The following is a 17,508-nucleotide window of genomic DNA, read 5'->3' as shown; positions in this document are numbered from 1 at the left end:
CCATCGGGTAATTAAGTGTGGTAAACCCAAATGAATCTCCCAAATGGAATGGCTAAGCATTCGCTGCTCTGCTTTAAAAATAAAGCCCCGTCGAAGATGTATATATATATATATATATATATATATATATATGCGTATGTACTTAGCCCATTGCGAATTGGCACTTGACAAGCCTTTTTTTGTTTATCATTGCCCGCTGTTTTAATATTTTTTTTTTTTTTTTTGTTTTTTATATTATTTTTGATTTTTTGTTAGCTCTTCTGCCCGCCCAGTTGATTTTGATGTTTACAACTTGGTTGTTAGGCGAAAATTTTTCAGTTTTTGTTTTTCCATTTTGGTTGGGTATAAAAATTCCTTTCCAATACCGAAAATTGAACTCGGTAGCCGTTTGAATCTAAACAGTCGAATGGGGCGGAGTGAATAAAACTTTTGGAATTTCTCAGCTGTTTTTAGTAGATGTCGTAATGGTCCATCCTATAGGCATTTAGCTATAGTTTATTCCCATTCCGAATCCATTTAATATGCTGGCTCAGCACTCTTTTGTTTGCCACAAAACATTAATTAGATGCCAACTCATGGTGAAAATCCTGAAACAGAGCATTCGCACAAATTCTTTGTACTCAACAACTTTTAAGTTTCAGATAGTTATTTAGTTGTATTTGCTTTAGCATACGTTGCTGTTTCATACTATCTATCGAGCTGAGAGAACTGTGATTCATCAGATGATCTAATAGATATTGATCGGCGAACATTTAAATGGGCATCGGACATATCGAACTGCAGATAATTTGTTTACCAACTCGTCCAGCACAATTGACTTCTATTTTCGTGAGTTTCTATTAGGTATTCGTTTCTTTTAATTGCGCCACGCCCTCCCGCCCAGCGAAAACCTAGAACTTTTACCGCCGGGGGCCACTTTCGACCGATTTTGTGGATCTCACGTGGATGGGGATTAATTGGGGGGGGGGCAGTGCGAGGGTCAGGACTGGATAAACAAATCGGAGTCCATTTGGAGGGTGGTCTGATAAAGTGTTGCTGTTGGTGCTTTTACACCGAAAGGAAAATCTTAAATATTATATCCAGAAAACGAAATATTCTAAAGGAATTTAATGCAGCAAACATATCTGTGCTAAATCAATTTGGTCTAAATTTGTTTCAGAAATAACATACATTTTTCTTTCACTGCATGTGTATGGCTAACTCGAATGTTTGTCGGTATTTCAGCTTGAGGAATGCAGAATGCCAGCATTTTATTCTTTATAAAATACTTTTGTTCCATAATTTTGTATTTAGCCTGAAGCACTTGCTCTGCAATTAGGATTTTCTTTGGTGAAGGTTCGCCAGATGATGACTATGAAATAGGGCCACTGACAACGAAGGTGCAACACCATCTCTTTGAGTGGCTCAATGAGAATTTATGAGCTACAAAGTTGTAAAAGTATATTTACTCAGCGCAGGCGTTTCTGCAGCATGCACTTGCAATGGGGCAAAAAAAAAAAACAAACAAAAAAAAAAAAACCGAGAAAAGCTGAAAGAAAAGCTGGCAAAGAGCGGCTGCGAATGCGGATGCCCCCTGCCGAGATCTAGCTCATCAATCATGGCAGTAGCCAGCCAGACGAGTCCAAGCCGCACACATCAAACATTTCAATTTGCCGCAAATGTGTTGACAAAACGTTGATACGCCATCGGCATTCGTCGGGTTTACGGGGGCAGTGGGCAGATGGGCTGGAATGGGATTGAATTGAATTGGGTTGGATTGCTGCAAAGGATGGTGCTCCAAGTTGTTCCAGTTCACAGTTCCATTCCCTTTCCCTGTTCCTGTTCCTATGCCTTCAGCCGGAAACCCATACCCATGCACATTAGCAACACGTGTCAAATGCACTATGTCCTTGTCCTTGTCCTGGCTTTCGGATCCCCATTCCCGCCTTTGGATGGCGCGCTTAATTACACTTTTATAGAGTCGCCGCCCCTGCGCAACATTTCCATTTCAGTTCAGTTTCCATTGTGGCAGTCCTTCTCATCCCGGTCATCCTGTCCTCCTGTCCTCTGACCTCCTGGTTCTTCACTGTCTCCAGTCACCGGTCTGCATCTCCGTAATTGCAATCCGTTCTCCTCTCCACCGCCTGAGTTATGACCTACAATGCAATGCAATCGCCATTTCAGGACATCGCGTGGTCCTTGTTTATGCGAATAAACAAGGGGCCAAACTGGCCATATGTTTTCGACTGCCTGCAATTTTCCATTTGCCGATCGGCAAATATGTTTTTAAGCCCTATTTGTGTCTAAAAATATTGTGGCTTAAATTAAAGCCTAAAATCAACATCAAATTGCACATACATATTTGTCTATTTATGTTGACTTTTCAATTTGACCACGTGCATATTTTCTTTTGCGGGTCGCATGTTTATTTAACAATCCAGATGTGCCTTTATATAAATAAATATATACATAGCGAACTTAGGCATACAAAAAATCAGTTAATATTAGACACGAAACAAAAGTAGATCCTATACACCTAACGGTTATAACTTTACTCGCCCAGAAGGAAATTTTCGCCCCACAATTTTATTTGCATTTGCGACATAGGGTACACAAACTTCGATGGTATCATTAACCCTTGAGCTCGATATATTCCTGTCTCGATTTAATTCGATTTGCATTTGTTTACCTTTTCCGTTTTCGCATTATAATTATGTTTTTTTTTTTTTTTGTACAGGTTGTTTCATTTCTTTATTATGCTCTTTTCATTTTCCGTCAGGACATCGTGTCCATCGAAAAGTCAGAAAGCCAGTCATGCTGATGATTTGGATGTGGATGATGCCTTATCGAAGGCCCAGTAAAACCGAAAGGATTTCGGCTGTATGGGGGACAATATGAATACTACAATACATATTGTGGGGTGGTCGTGAACAAAAATGTCCTGCGGATGGCAGAAGGTTGGGGATTGGAATTTCACGGGCCATTTCATCGCCATTGGGCCACAAATGTACTGTGCGTAATTTTTATTACAAACAATTTTATTACACATTTTACATATTTGCCATTTACAGTTTTCAACTTAAAATATTCAATATATATGCGTATATTGCCCCACCTATAACATTTCGATCACAATCAATTGCGATTCGATGTGGGCGGTGGGACGCAATGGCGACGCATTTAAGTGCAATCGTTAAAAATGATAAATGCACTGACAACAGCCTCAAGGGAATTTCCTTCAGAGTGTTCAGTATATAGATATTATTATGTAGATATATACAAAATATGAATATATACAAAGCTACCTACCCACATACATACATGTATGTATTTGCATCGGGCAAAACATCAATGAATGGACCAAAAAAGAGTGTTCACTTCTATTTCGCTTTTCGGCTAATCGAATGCTAATTAACCCATTTAATTGGTTAAACAAATATTTCGGCCCCATTTGCTTAAGAAATTTATGGAGCCAAATAGGCAAGAGCATCTGTTTGTTCCAGCGCGTTGAAAATCTGTTCTGTGCTCTTCTTTTATGATTTTTTTTCTTCTCATTTTTACTGCTTACGATGGTGAATTCCCTTTGGCCATAAGTTAGCCGAATGGTTCTGGGCTTTCTAAATTTCCATTTTGAACGGTAGCATTTCAATTACTTCCTGGGTGCTATTTTTATCTTGGTAATAACCTTTCTAAATTGTATTCACCGCCTAGCAACATTATTAGTATTGAAATACGCGCAATTTTTGTATTTTAAATTCTATTATATTTCAATGATTCTGTGTATTGAAGATCCTTTTCTATACCCCAGACTTGGTCCTTTGATAACGACACGCACTAATCGTTATCGCTTTGCTTATCACTTACAGCTCACCTGCCTATCACATTTACTCTCGCCATCCTGCTCGCAATTGCTTCTAATGAAGGCGCGCAAGGCGTAGAAAGTGCGACAAGGACGGCAATTGAAGCTATACGAACAGGAATCGGCACGAAACCGGAAACGGAAATTGCGGACGCCACAGAGGCGGAAGCCCCCGTGCGAGAGGTAATATCGCTGCTGGGCATAATCGATGGTGCTGAGTCCGATATCCTGGTTCCCGACGCCGACGACAAGTGTCCTGGCGGCTATTTCCACTGCAATACAACGGCACAGTGTGTTCCACAGCGGGCCAACTGTGACGGCAGTGTCGACTGCGATGACGCATCGGATGAGGTGAACTGCGTGAACGAGGTGGACGCCAAGTACTGGGATCACCTGTACAGAAAGCAGCCATTCGGGAGACACGATAATCTCAGGATTGGCGAATGCCGTAAGTGCCGATTTAACAAGCCAGTATAAGCCATTTTAACATATGTAAATGAGTTCTAATTGGGATCAAATTTGAATTGTAATTTGTGATTCAAATTGTAATTGACTTTGATATTCATTTAGTTTGGCCCAACGAAAACTTTTCCTGTCCCTGTCGAGGTGATGAAATTCTATGCAGATTTCAGCAGCTAACCGATATTCCAGAACGACTGCCGCAGCACGATCTGGCAACGCTGTAAGTACAGTTTCGTTCATTTATTATAGTTGATTGCTAGCTTTAGCAATATGCAATTTTTTCGCGTTCTCACATTTCCATCAATGTAAAATGTAATTTATAAGCGCTTTTATGACTTACAGCGATCTAACGGGAAACAATTTCGAAACCATCCACGAAACTTTCTTCAGTGAACTGCCAGACGTCGATAGCTTGTAAGTAAACACTTTTAGGGCTAACGAATTTATGCGAAGTCCATTAACATTGTTTTCGGTAAGTAATAGTTTCTTGGGTGTTTGATGGAGTTCGCTTCGCTCCGCAAAATAAGCTAAGGGATGTCATAACACCCGTTCGGGTTCTTAATTAAAACGGAAATGCAAGCAGATGACTCTAACTGCAGCGGCTGCAAGCGATGTGGGGGATGTTCAAATTTTTAAGAGGCTTCCGAGTACGAGGACCGGAACGAGGCCAGTCCGGTCCAGACCAGACCAGACCAGACCGCATTGAATATTAGCGACATGCTGTGTCCTTAATGGTCCCTTTAAGTAGTCGTAGTCGACGTTGTCGTTGCGTCAGTATCACTGGTGGCCATCACACGCTGGCGCACATACAAATTACGTAGAAACCAGACAGCCGGAAGGATAAGCCAGGACACTCCGCCTTCCGAAGCTGGCTAAACATACGTATGTAGATACCCACAAACTCTGAATGTGTACATACATATGCTGAGCCAGACGGCATCGTGTTGCAGTTTATGTGTCACTGTGCCAAAGGACATAGTGTCCCGACTTAAAACAGACATTCGTGCTACATGTCGTATCGCCATTCACTGAAGAATCCACCGAATCCTTGTTTTTGTAAGCTCTCGCACGATCTAGGTATAAATCTACAACAGTGCTGGGTGCAGAGTACACACGGTTCGAAAAAAAAAGGAAAGAAGTTCATTTTCAGGATAGTAAAATCTTTTTAATTCTAAAAAAAAACAATACTTTAATGCTTTTTGTTTGTCCAAACAAAAAGTAATTTTTATATATATATTTATACAGCTCATAGCTTTTTTCTTTCAGTGTTGCTGTGACTTTACAAGTTCTCAGATGACATTAAAGTTTTAACCAATCTCAGCTCGAATTTAAGACCAAAAGTTTTGCAAGAGCGGAATTTAGTTTCTTGTCATTCCTTCAAATACGATTTGCAGACCGCCAATTTGCACACTTTCTTGTGAGAAAAAAAAAACGTGTGGAGATTATCAAGGATATCCCTGGGATATTTTCAACAAGTCATTGAATTTTACACATTTATCTTGTCTTGATTTCGTGGAAAGATTTTTACATGCTGAATATTTTAGCCCAAGGCACATATTGTTTTTTTTTTTAATGCTACCGAAAGAATTTCCACATAAAAGAATTCAGGTGACAATTACTTCTATAAATAGACTGACATTTTCGCAGATTGGCTTATCCCAGCATTTAACCATAAAAACTAGATGCGAAACAAAAACAGTGGAAATTCACAAATTTATTGGGCCATTAATTTCGCCAAATGAACACCAAATGCAAGTTGAAATACACTCTTTAGACGCAAAGACTTGCGATTGCCCCTAATGGTTTTAGCAAAGCAGTTTGCCAAGGATTTATTGTATTACTGAAAAATAATAACTTTTCTCTTGCAGCGTTTATAAAATCGCTTAAAAAGGTGTACAAAAGTATGCCGGAAAAGCGAGATATGTTGTAACTTGTTTGGTGCCCGTAGAAAATGACTTTAAAATGTAAATTTTGAATCAATTGAAAAATGAAATTCCAAATTAATTCCACGGCCAAAGTTGTGGCTCGGCTCTCAGCTCCTAATGAAGTCGGAATGCAAGTCCGACTTGGAGCTCAACGCTTGTAAGACCCCCCCATTTGCACATACAAATGAGCATCGAAGTTTTGGGGCCAAAACAATGACACGACGAAAACAAAGAGCATTATTATCCATATCTCGTCCTGCGGGGGGGGGGGGGGGGGGTGAGGGGTCAAAAAGTTATGGTAGCTATGGAGCTATAGGGGGAACTTTTTAGCCGACGCCCATTGTGCCAAGTTTACAATTGAATCTCATATTTATTACGTTTTATTCGCTCGAGTCCTCGCCCACGTTTTTGTTTACTTTATTTAAGTTTTTTTTTTTTTTTTGTATTTATTTCGCGTTTTCCGCAGAGTGCTGAAGTTCTGCTCAATCCGTGAGATTGCCTCGCATGCATTCGATCGCCTGGCGGACAACCCACTGAGGACCCTGTGAGTATCCTGTCCCAGCAACGTGACCCACACCCAACAATAACTCATAATTAAGTCTCATTATTTATGTGCACTTAACAGTTTTCTGTTTTTTTTTTTTTCACCCCATCTCGCATCTTTAATAATTTGCCCACTCCAACTTATGCTCATGATTATGTCCTTCCAGTTATATGGACGATAATAAATTACCGCATCTGCCGGAACACTTCTTCCCCGAGGGCAATCAATTGAGTATTCTGTAAGTATCGGTTCAGTCGATGTTCGTTAATGCCGGTTATGCGGTTTTTCCACTTTATTAATATTATTTACTTTATGGCCAACGTACCGGTTGCCACACGGATATAGGTCACTTGTAAATTAGCCAATCATAAGCTAAGTCGAATAGCCGGGTTAAGCTTATTGATAGAAATTAATGATAGAAAAAATCAACTTCATGAAATCTAAAAACAAATCGGGGTCACCAAACTTATTCGCTGGTATTAATGAAACTATTAATTTATAATATATATTCCATTTGCAAATGATCAGTTGGGAAGGTAGAAGCTGGAGATCGGGGTCACCAAACTGACATTTGAATATTATTTTATACAATATTGATTTTTAAAATCTACCATTTATTGAGTGCCTAACAGCATTCAATTTCTTCCATATACCATACAATTTTTCCCCCATTTGCATAAAACATTGATTTGCAATGAACTTCCGGTTGTGTAGTCCGTATTTTAGACCAGCATTAGTGTCTCGCTTATTTATTTCATCCGCTGGCTTTACCGGCCATTAGTATTAATAAAAAAAAAAAAGTTCAATAAGAAAATACAATTGCAAAACGATTGCCGATTTATGTGTATGTGCAAGTAAATGCTAATTAAGCATAAATCAAATTAGACAAAAAAAAACAACAGAGACTTGGCTTAAATTTTCACACATTTGCGGCTGGCCAACTTTGCGCCCACAATACCAAATGCACTCGACCATTTTCGAAAGGGCCGAAAGAGATATGCTGCGATAAAAAGCCATTATTTTTTGGCCCACCCGGAGGTGCTAAATGACAAAAATCCAGTAATTGCCAATAAACGTAGAGGGTCGATTATATCACGACTCATATGAGAATTGGGCGGCACAGTAAAAACCCATAGCACACAAATGTATATATGGATGGGTATATGTGCACCGCACCAGTCGATGCTAATCACAATCACAATTGCTGTCAACCTTTGTTGGCCCATAAAGTTGGCCCATTGTTGCAGGATTAAAGCCGACCTCTTGCCTCTTGCCCAATCGACTGACAATGTGGCATCGCATTTTCGCCTCATTGTTGCGGCGATTTTCCCAATTTTCCCATCCAACTTGCCTCCTCTTGGCATTTTTTGTTTTTTTTTTGACTCGCGGCCTCGGCGGAGCATAAAAATATTAGCACAGACGGTAAAAAGTTTTCAGCTTGTTTTGTGCAGTGACTCGAAGGCCCACGCCCCCTTCCGCCAATGCCGCCGCCCCAAAAAGTCCAAAAACAATAACAACGCCAGCTGGTAAAAAAGGCAAGCGGTAAAGGCTAAAACTTACCGATTCACTTACCGGTTATAAACGAATTCGAACGCTCTTCAGGTATTAAGGTATTAAACAAATACTCTTTTCTTTTAAAAGCGTAAAAATCATAATGCAGGTATTTAGAAAAAATTAACCACGAAATAACTTTATGAACGCATTCATTTGAGTTCTACTTTAAAATTAGATAACATTTAAAGAGTCTTTGAAACTGAAAGACTTAATATTCTAAATGTATTTACACCTTACAATTCATTTTCCATTCATAATACCCTTTTTGAATGCCCTGCCAAATAGACAAAACTGTCGGCACACAAAAACACATAAACAACTCAGTTACACTTTTGCGGCGGAAGGCGGATTTCGGCTTTCAGATTTCGGATTTCGGCTTTCGGATGGGTGGACGGAGATATATCCGTTGCACTCCGTCTACGGCGCCACCGAATCCGGAGGACCAGCTGCACTTGGCATTGGCCCGAAAGTTGGCACTGTCTCTGTCCGGTTGACAATAAAACACTGAGAAAAAAAATGCTCAGACAAGAATGTGGCAAGCTATAGAATAATATCGAAAATATATATGTGTATTTATAACAAATCTTTTTTATAGTATGTACATCAGATTTATAAATGCTATAGCGTTATAGTTATAGTTTATTTATTTTTGATTTGTCACAAGGCATTTCCGTTTTCTGTGTAGTCATGGACTTTAGCTAGGGACGTTTTCTCAGGGGCTAAAAGTGCATTTTCTCGTGTGGCGTTTGTTACTTGCGCTTAATGGCTAATTAAAATCAAGATATATGTGCCGACTTTTCACTGGCCGAATGCAATTGCATCGGCTTTTGTTGCCAACTTTGCAGCATTAAAATGAGATTTTTTATCTATTTCATATTATTATTTTTTTTTGTGTGGGGGTGATGTTAAGCATTTTGGCACGCAACCACCTGCACCATTTGAAACGAAGCGATTTTCTCAATCTACAGAAGTTACAGGAACTGTAAGTGCTTGAAAAATTTAAAACAAAACCAAAGTCTCGATAAATGTTGTAAATGTAAATATTTGATTAAGGGACCTTCGCGGCAATCGCATAGGAAACTTCGAAGCCGAGGTCTTTGCCCGACTACCGAATTTGGAGGTGCTGTAAGTAGCGCTCTTAGTACAAATCCCTGTTGAATACACATGCCTATATATAGATAGTTTTTGTTATCCTGCAGCTATCTCAATGAAAACCACTTAAAGCGTCTGGATCCAGATAGATTTCCCAGAACCCTGCTCAATCTGCACACTTTGTCCTTGGCTTACAATCAGATCGAGGACATCGCCGCGAATACATTCCCCTTTCCACGCCTTCGATACTTGTGAGTAGTTATTCCGGGTGAAAGTAGAAAGGATGCGAAAGCATGGATATTCCCCGCTTATACGACTTATACGACCTATCAATACATATGTACATATATCAATCTGTTGCCTATTGCAGATTTCTGGCTGGCAATCGATTATCCCACATACGAGATGAAACATTTTGCAATCTCAGCAATCTACAAGGATTGTAAGTTTGCTGCAGTTGAAGAACCAAGAACATGTCACATACCCTGTAAAATAACAAGCTTTATATATAGGTTTTCTTAATTGATTTGAATCGAAAATTTGCGTTGTATAGAATATTTTTTAAAAAAAGCATCTTATACTAAACCGACTAAACATTTGTATTTGCGATACATGAATTCGTGCATCCCCTTAACAAATCATCATTGATGGGCATTTAAAAAAAAACAAGTGTCACTTCTCTGACCTCTGATGGAATTTTCCTTCTGCTCGGCTTCCATCTTCCATAAGGCCCGTGACCAGAGGACTTCGGGACCTCCGATTTCTGATCCCGAGCCGACGAAGTTGAGTGACGGAAGGGAAGGGCTTGTGGCTCTGGCAGAAAAGTGTCATTTGGATTTATTGCCGTTTAGATTTCGCTTTGGCCAAGGAATTTAATTTATCAATAATGCTATTTGGTGGTCGGGGCGATGGTTTAAGGCCGATGGAATGCAAAGCCAAAAAGCTGACAGTTTTTCATTTGCGAAAACTTCGCTGCTAGTTTATGGGTGCTACCCCATCCCGCCCATGGCATTCATGTAATGCATATTGAGGAGGGTTAACGTAAAAAAAAAACGAAGAAAACTAAAATGAAAATACAGCCTGTGGAATGATTTGCATGCAGGGCAAAAATCAAAAGATAGATATTCAAGAAAAACATCAGAGAGAGAGAGAGATGGGCGGACAAATGCCGGATACGTGCCACGGCATCGGTGGCCCAACTTTAATGATGAAACTTTGAGTCCGATGCCTGAGCTCCTCCTGATTTTCTTGACCCCCACTGCCGCAACCAATCTCGAATGCAAATAAGCGAACAAAAAAAAACCAATGCTTGGCTTTTATGCGTTGGCCCATAAAGCCGCGCAGCTCTGATGTGTTAACCACTTTCATCTAAATGTTCTGCCTTTTTCTCCGATTCCCCACCACCACCACTCCAATAGACACTTGAACGAGAACCGGATCGAAGGCTTCGACCTGGAGGCCTTCGCTTGTTTGAAGAACCTAAGCTCTCTGCTCCTAACGGGCAATCGCTTCCAGACCCTCGATTCGCGAGTTCTAAAAAACCTAACCAGCCTGGATTATATGTGAGTAACCAAGAACGCCATCGCCGCCAAATCGTAATGGTTATGAGCAATAGACAATACCGTCATATACCTTTACCCATCTGTCCCCGGCAGTTACTTCTCGTGGTTCCATTTGTGTAGCGCCGCCATGAATGTCCGGGTCTGTGATCCACACGGCGATGGCATCAGCAGCAAGTTGCACCTGCTGGACAATCAGATATTGCGAGGCAGGTGAGTACGAAGTGCTAAGCCCCAGTACGTAAGATGATTTCGATTTAATCAAGCTAAGAGCCCTTGCAAAATGCTCGGCGAAACCACCGTGCTAAACTTGAGGGCTCTTGGCTACCGTTCGCTCTGCGGTCTGTGTGTAAATCGCATTCATTAGAATGCAATTAAATCATTGTCATTATGGCCCTCGAAGTTAAACCGAAGCGAGCTCGCTTGCAATTAGAGTGCGAGAACTGCATTGCGAACGTTTGCCTACGAAGAAAATTGCCAAGCACAGGAGCGCACTCAAATATATGCACAAAATGATTAAAGTAACTTAATTAATAGATGTAAGGGCTAATTCAACTGCTTTGAATGATTGTACAATATAAAGCTAAATGTGTGTATTAAGTTCAAGTAGTTTTATTGCATTGTAAGTGTTAACTTAAAACCCAATCGAAATGAAATCACGAGTTTTGGATCAAACGGAAATGCTCAATTAATAAATAAAGCTTGCGCGGCGCCCCACGTTGGGCGCCAATCACCCGCTGCTCTTATGCCTTGTGCTAATCGCTCAACACCCAAATATTCATGTCTTTTGAAGTGGCTAGACCCGCTGTCTAAACATTGGATGCATTGGGTATCTTGGCCAAGTAGCTACTTGGCAAGACAAATAAGTAGTCCCATCAACAACTAAGGAAACTCTCAACTGAAATAAGGGAACTCGGAACTGGAAACTGGCAACTGGCAACCGGCAACCGGCAGTCACTTGTCATCAAGTCTGCTGAGTGATTATCTGGCTGCCTGCCATCGCCTCATCGTCGTCGTCTAGGATGTATTCCTGTTGAAAATGAAAATTACGCTCCTTCCTTGTCGGCTTGTTTGTTTGCCTTTTACACATTTTGCACACACTCTGCATGCCGACGTCTACACATCTTCATCTTCAAACTCCATCCACATTCACATCTCCATCTCCATCTCGATGTGTTCACAGCGAAAGCAAACACCAGCCGTGCGCACATACACAGCCAGACAAACATGTAGATGCTGGGCACCAAGGATACACAAGGACTACAAGGATGCCGATGCCAGGGAGAATTTACTTACTTTTGTGCTTAGAACATTATTTCATTATTCTAAGTTGACGTTTTCATAAAAATTAAATACTTTAGGTTTTCAAGTCGTTGGCGTGGCTCCCATTCTTCCAGCTCGCTTCATTTCCTTGCTCTCAGGCTTTTCTCTACTTTTATTAGCCACCTGGATTCCCAGCCTCTATTTACAACTGCACTTTCATCCGATGGAGAAAGTGTCTGCTGCGCACCGGGAATGTTTTTCTGAAATTTACAACGTTACGGCGATTTAATAACCTCCAGTTCGTTTGATCGGTTGACCTCGATTTATTTACTGCTATGCAAAGCTAAAATTCAAAAATCCCTACTCATAGATGAAGTTTTTTGCACACTTTAGGTGTAACTTGGTGCTTTAACTTGGCGTTTCTAGTCTTAAATAATTGGCAAGATTATCTGCCTAACTTTTGGTGACCCCAACTTTTAATCACACACCAAGCGGAATTATACTAAGGTTTATTTCCCTTGGCATCAGACTGTCTTCTTCTTCGCTCTTCCAGCTCTTGTCTTTATTAAACCTGGCCAAGGACCTGTAACTTCGTTTAATTAAGTAATTCAATGAAATTGACAGCTGTTTGCTTGGGTCAAGCATAATTGATGACTACTCATAATCAAAACAGAAGTGCTGCCAATGAATGGGAAGCGGAAGTCTGGCATAAATTACAGGTCTGTCCATCCGAAGCGCAATCATCATATAATTGTCATGGAACCACACTTGGCACTCACTTTTGCCTGGCTTCTGCTCCTGCGAACGCTGATGTTGCTTTGTGCTTTGTGCTTTCTGCTTGATGCTTTTTGCTTTGTGCCCAAGTCTCGTGACTCCACTCCACTCGGAGTGGCATCCATGGTTAGGAGAACAGCAATAATGAGGCACACCAACCGGCCAATTGGCAATTGTGCGAGGTCAAACACAACCGGTGGAGGAAACTGGTGTCGGCCGCACAGGGAAGACTTAAATTTTCTTTAATTGCTCGAATTTATGGGTTGGTAGTGGCATAACGACAATTGTCCAAGTCAAGGTCACAAATGATGCTCCTGCCTTTTTAGTTCGATACACACAAAGAAAAGGGGACCATACATATACAAGCAACCAACTAGATGAAACCTATTTTAAGGACGGTTGAATTGTTGGCTTTTAACATAGTAGATTAACTTCAAAATTAGCAGTTACTACTACTAATAACGAGCTAAGCCACTCATTTGCGTAAACACTTTCTATCTGTGCACTTTTATCTGCTTGAATAGTGTCTGGGTGATGGCCTCGATTGCCGTGGTTGGCAACCTATTGGTCCTGCTCGGTCGCTACTTCTACAAATCACGGAGCAACGTGGAGCACTCGCTCTACCTTCGCCATTTGGCCGCCAGTGATTTCCTCATGGGCATTTACCTCACATTGATTGCCTGTGCGGATATCAGTTTTCGCGGCGAGTATATCAAATACGAGGAGACCTGGCGGCATAGCGGCGTTTGTGCCTTCGCAGGTGCGTATCCTTCGACATCCTAGCCATTTCCATTTCGTAATGGAATGCTAATGTGTATTACGTATTCGCCGTGTAGGCTTCCTCAGCACCTTCAGCTGCCAGTCGTCGACGCTGCTGCTCACATTGGTCACCTGGGATCGTCTGATGTCGGTGACGAGGCCCCTCAAGCCACGGGATACGGAAAAAGTTCGGTAAGTGTGAACTACAATAGATATGTAATAAAGTGCTGGGCAAAGTTATTGTTTATTCTATTACATTAATTACTTTTGCTGCGGACATTTGCTGATTTGTTGACTGCTCAAATATCAATGCACAGAATTTGTTTACCCTACTTGAATTTTGTTCGTAAATGCAATTATGTTTGTTTTGACCGCCGCCTTACTATGTACAATATATATTTTCTGTTGCTTCATTTTAGTTTGCAAAAGCTATGGTTTTGTATGTGTAAGCTATGATAAATTATTGAAATGACAACTTCCACAGCATTGTCCTACGCCTTCTGCTGTTGTGGGGCATAAGTTTCGGATTAGCTGCAGCTCCACTTCTTCCCAATCCGTACTTTGGTAGCCATTTCTACGGCAACAATGGTGTCTGCTTATCGCTGCATATCCACGATCCCTATGCGAAGGTAATACACCATTTCCTTGGAAACGCCTGTTCTAATATTCCAAAATGTATATTTTTAGGGTTGGGAGTACTCGGCGCTGCTGTTCATCCTGGTCAATACGTTGTCACTGATCTTCATCCTCTTTTCCTACATTCGAATGTTGCAAGCGATAAGGGATTCGGGTGGCGGAATGCGAAGCACTCACAGCGGTCGCGAGAATGTGGTAGCAACTCGGTAAGTTTGGATAATTCAAGTAAAATGATTTAATTATTGAAATATCATGTTTTTACAGCTTTGCCATCATTGTGACCACCGATTGCGCCTGCTGGCTGCCCATAATTGTGGTCAAATTGGCTGCTCTTTCAGGCAAGTTCATCGGCAACGCCTTTAAATGATTTATTTTGATTATCAACTTATTCGTATATATATAACCCCTTTCAGGCTGCGAAATCTCGCCCGATCTTTACGCCTGGCTGGCGGTTCTTGTGCTGCCAGTGAACTCGGCCCTCAATCCAGTGCTCTACACATTGACCACTGCGGCCTTTAAGCAACAGCTGCGTCGCTACTGTCACACCCTGCCCAGCTGCTCGCTGGTGAACAACGAGACCCGATCCCAGACCCAGACTGCCTACGAGTCCGGACTGAGTGTCAGTCTGGCGCACTTGGGCGGTGGTGTGGGCGGCGGGTCGGGGCGAAAGCGGATGTCACACCGGCAGATGAGCTATCTGTAGGCGGGCGCAACTGGCTTAAAATGCAGCACGAGATCAACAGACTGGGGCTAGTGGGTGGGTGGCATTACAACAGGACACTTCCATGTAATTGGTCCCTTAGACTATTGGTATTATACGTACTTATTGATACTTATTCTAATATCAATTTTAAATTACTTATAACATTTGAGGATATGATAACATAAACCTTAGACAAGAGATTCCAGCTATTTAAGTTTCTTTTTTGTATATTATTTATTTTACCAATCGTTTTAAGGCAAACCTCTTACAACTGTCCAAAGAATATCCTAACTATTTGTTGCATCCCCATTTATTCGACCTGCCCAATGGGATATTGTTACATGTGATCTAATAGTTAAATCAAATTTTAATTTTATAAATACATATTCAGATGTTAATTGAAGCTTTTGAACATAGGACTTGCAATCGAAGGCCGCAAATGCCTGCCATCCGGCTTTCTATGCGTTGCCCTGAGGTTCAGTGGCTACATCGAGATCCGCCTGGACGTGATAGGGTCCCTCGTTCACATAGGCCGTGAAACGGATGGTTTCGGTGGGCGAAAACTCAGCGCTAGCGGACAGAATCTCCATAATTTGCCACTTCATATACTTAATGTCCCTGTGCAGATCCTTTTGACGCGAAAGAAGGAACTCCACAGCACCGCCGGTATTCTTTAGAGCTACAATGCCCCAGTTGTACTTACAAATGGTTTTCAAGAACGACAAGGCGGCCATTTGAAGATCGGGGAACGGAGTGTTTATCAGGTCCATAATGATATTAGCATGCGCTCCCCCAGCGAAGCACTCGTACCAGTTTTTACCAATGTTACTGAAAAAGAAGAGAATCATTAGAAGAAAAACTTCAATTATAGAGTTAAGCATTACATGATTTCTGTGGCAGGCGGCGTCTTGAAGTCATAAATCACATCCAGGGAGTTGAGCAGCCTCTTCTTGATGTGCGCCGATAGCTTCTTAGTATGCGAGCCATACTTCTTAAAGGACTTCTCCATGGCCCCGCTAAAGTGCATGTTCAGCAGTATCTTGCCCTGTGGAGTAGTGGCCAAATTGGCAAGCGTATCCATGGCAGTGGGCAGAATACTCTCATCCTCCGATTGAAGCTGCATGAACAAGCAGGCCAGCATGTGCGGGTAGCCGCCAATGATTTTCAGAGGCTGGTATACGGAAATTTTGCCGAAAAACTTCATAATGCTGGGAACGAGCAGGGCGTCTAGCGGATGCTCTTCGACGCGTTGGACCCGATAGCTGATTATATCCAAAACGCGACGACGTTCCATGTAGGACAGACCATGGTTTTGTTCGGCCAGTGGCACTAGGAGCTCCATTACGCTAGCCTGCAATAAAACATCGTCGTTATCCAGTTCGCTGAGAGCCGCATCCAGAATAAATGTAACGTCACTGAGTAAGGTGGCACTTTTCTTGGCCAGGACCACTGCCAATTCGTAGGCGCGACAGCGCACGATCTCATTTTGCTTTAGGAGCTGTACTAGCTTTGCCTGCACATCGGCATTGCTGATTCGCTGAGGCAGCACGATGGATAGGATATTGATGGCCAGAGAGGTACTCTGCGTATCCGGTTGTTTCAGCTCGTCCAAGATGAGGAAAATAAGCTCATTGTTGGGCAGGGTGAGAACCTGACCGACGGTCAACTGGCGAAGCAGCTTCTTGAACAAACTGGCCAACACCTGGGCACGCAAGGCTGGATTCGAGTGGGTCAAGCCACGTCTTAGCAGACTGGACAGCTGCTCGTCGGCGGTGTCCATCGCCAGCTGATCAAGGCAGTGGCACAGCAATTCCAGGGTCACGTCCACGGCCTGATCCTTGGGAACATGGGAATCCGCGGCGGGATTGGCGCAGTCATACAATTGGTCCGTGGTCAGCAGGCGTTCAATTATTTGACGCGGAAGAGCCGCCTCCTTTGCGATGGCTGAGTTCATGGCGGTCAGCGCATCCAGCCTTTGTGGCTTCGACTCCAGAGCCTTTAACTTGGTGACCCACCAATTGTCTTCCATTTCCATTTGTTTTCTGTGTTAAAATGACAGTCGGTTTCAAACCTATCGTTCTTCGATTTCAGAAGACGTTACTTGTCCGAACTTATTGGCGACTATCGATATTGCTTATGTTTATGGCTTGACACTGCAACTATCGAGCGTTTGGGCAAACCAATGTTTTCGATCGATAGTAGCAAGTGCTAGTATATTCCTTATCGTATTGTTTGTTTGTTACAAATGTCTTGAAAGTTTTTAAGTATATTTTCAAAGCCAACTATATAGCTGTAACTCTATTGAAATGAATAACTTCGATTAAAGTGCAAAATGATAGCCGCAGCCCTGCCAAACGTTGTAATATCTATCGCCCAGTCGACCACCACCAGTAATAGTG

The 17,508-nt window shown here is 41.9% G+C and overlaps 2 protein-coding genes across 5 annotated transcripts in view; one reads left to right on the top strand and one right to left on the bottom strand.

Moving 5' to 3' along the window:
* Lgr4 (Leucine-rich repeat-containing G protein-coupled receptor 4) overlaps positions 1–15,313 on the top strand; it is a 27,451-nt gene extending 12,138 nt beyond the window's left edge. For both annotated transcript variants that reach the window (NM_001298263.1, NM_001103496.2), the window contains exons 2-18: positions 3,846–4,286; positions 4,409–4,520; positions 4,643–4,714; positions 6,692–6,769; positions 6,936–7,007; positions 9,234–9,305; positions 9,377–9,448; positions 9,523–9,666; positions 9,786–9,857; positions 10,834–10,977; positions 11,071–11,187; positions 13,536–13,771; positions 13,848–13,962; positions 14,255–14,399; positions 14,458–14,612; positions 14,671–14,744; positions 14,820–15,313. In NM_001298263.1, coding sequence (NP_001285192.1) covers positions 3,846–4,286; positions 4,409–4,520; positions 4,643–4,714; positions 6,692–6,769; positions 6,936–7,007; positions 9,234–9,305; positions 9,377–9,448; positions 9,523–9,666; positions 9,786–9,857; positions 10,834–10,977; positions 11,071–11,187; positions 13,536–13,771; positions 13,848–13,962; positions 14,255–14,399; positions 14,458–14,612; positions 14,671–14,744; positions 14,820–15,109 — 2,411 coding nt within the window. In that variant the 3' untranslated portion in view covers positions 15,110–15,313. The remainder of the gene's footprint in view (positions 1–3,845; positions 4,287–4,408; positions 4,521–4,642; positions 4,715–6,691; positions 6,770–6,935; positions 7,008–9,233; positions 9,306–9,376; positions 9,449–9,522; positions 9,667–9,785; positions 9,858–10,833; positions 10,978–11,070; positions 11,188–13,535; positions 13,772–13,847; positions 13,963–14,254; positions 14,400–14,457; positions 14,613–14,670; positions 14,745–14,819) is intronic.
* CG12096 (uncharacterized protein) lies at positions 14,173–17,423 on the bottom strand. 3 transcript variants are annotated; one of them, NM_001298262.1, is made up of 2 exons: positions 15,994–17,213; positions 14,173–15,937 (listed from the first exon to the last, which is right to left on the bottom strand). In NM_001298262.1, the coding sequence occupies exons 1-2, from the start codon at positions 17,142–17,144 to the stop codon at positions 15,568–15,570; spliced, it is 1,521 nt and encodes a 506-aa protein (NP_001285191.1). In that variant the 5' UTR covers positions 17,145–17,213; the 3' UTR covers positions 14,173–15,567. The 3 variants fall into 3 exon arrangements, with proteins under 3 accessions (NP_001285191.1, NP_572862.2, NP_001285190.1); NM_132634.4 differs by having other exon boundaries at positions 15,328–15,937; positions 15,994–17,423; NM_001298261.1 differs by having other exon boundaries at positions 15,328–15,937.
* Between the last annotated feature and the right edge of the window lie 85 nt (positions 17,424–17,508).

The sequence above is a fragment of the Drosophila melanogaster genome, chromosome X, assembly GCF_000001215.4.
Source record: "Drosophila melanogaster chromosome X".
NCBI classification, from domain to species: Eukaryota; Metazoa; Arthropoda; class Insecta; order Diptera; family Drosophilidae; genus Drosophila; species Drosophila melanogaster.
The sequence above is the reverse complement of the archived record's forward strand: the minus strand, read 5'-3'. Positions and strand labels throughout refer to the sequence as shown.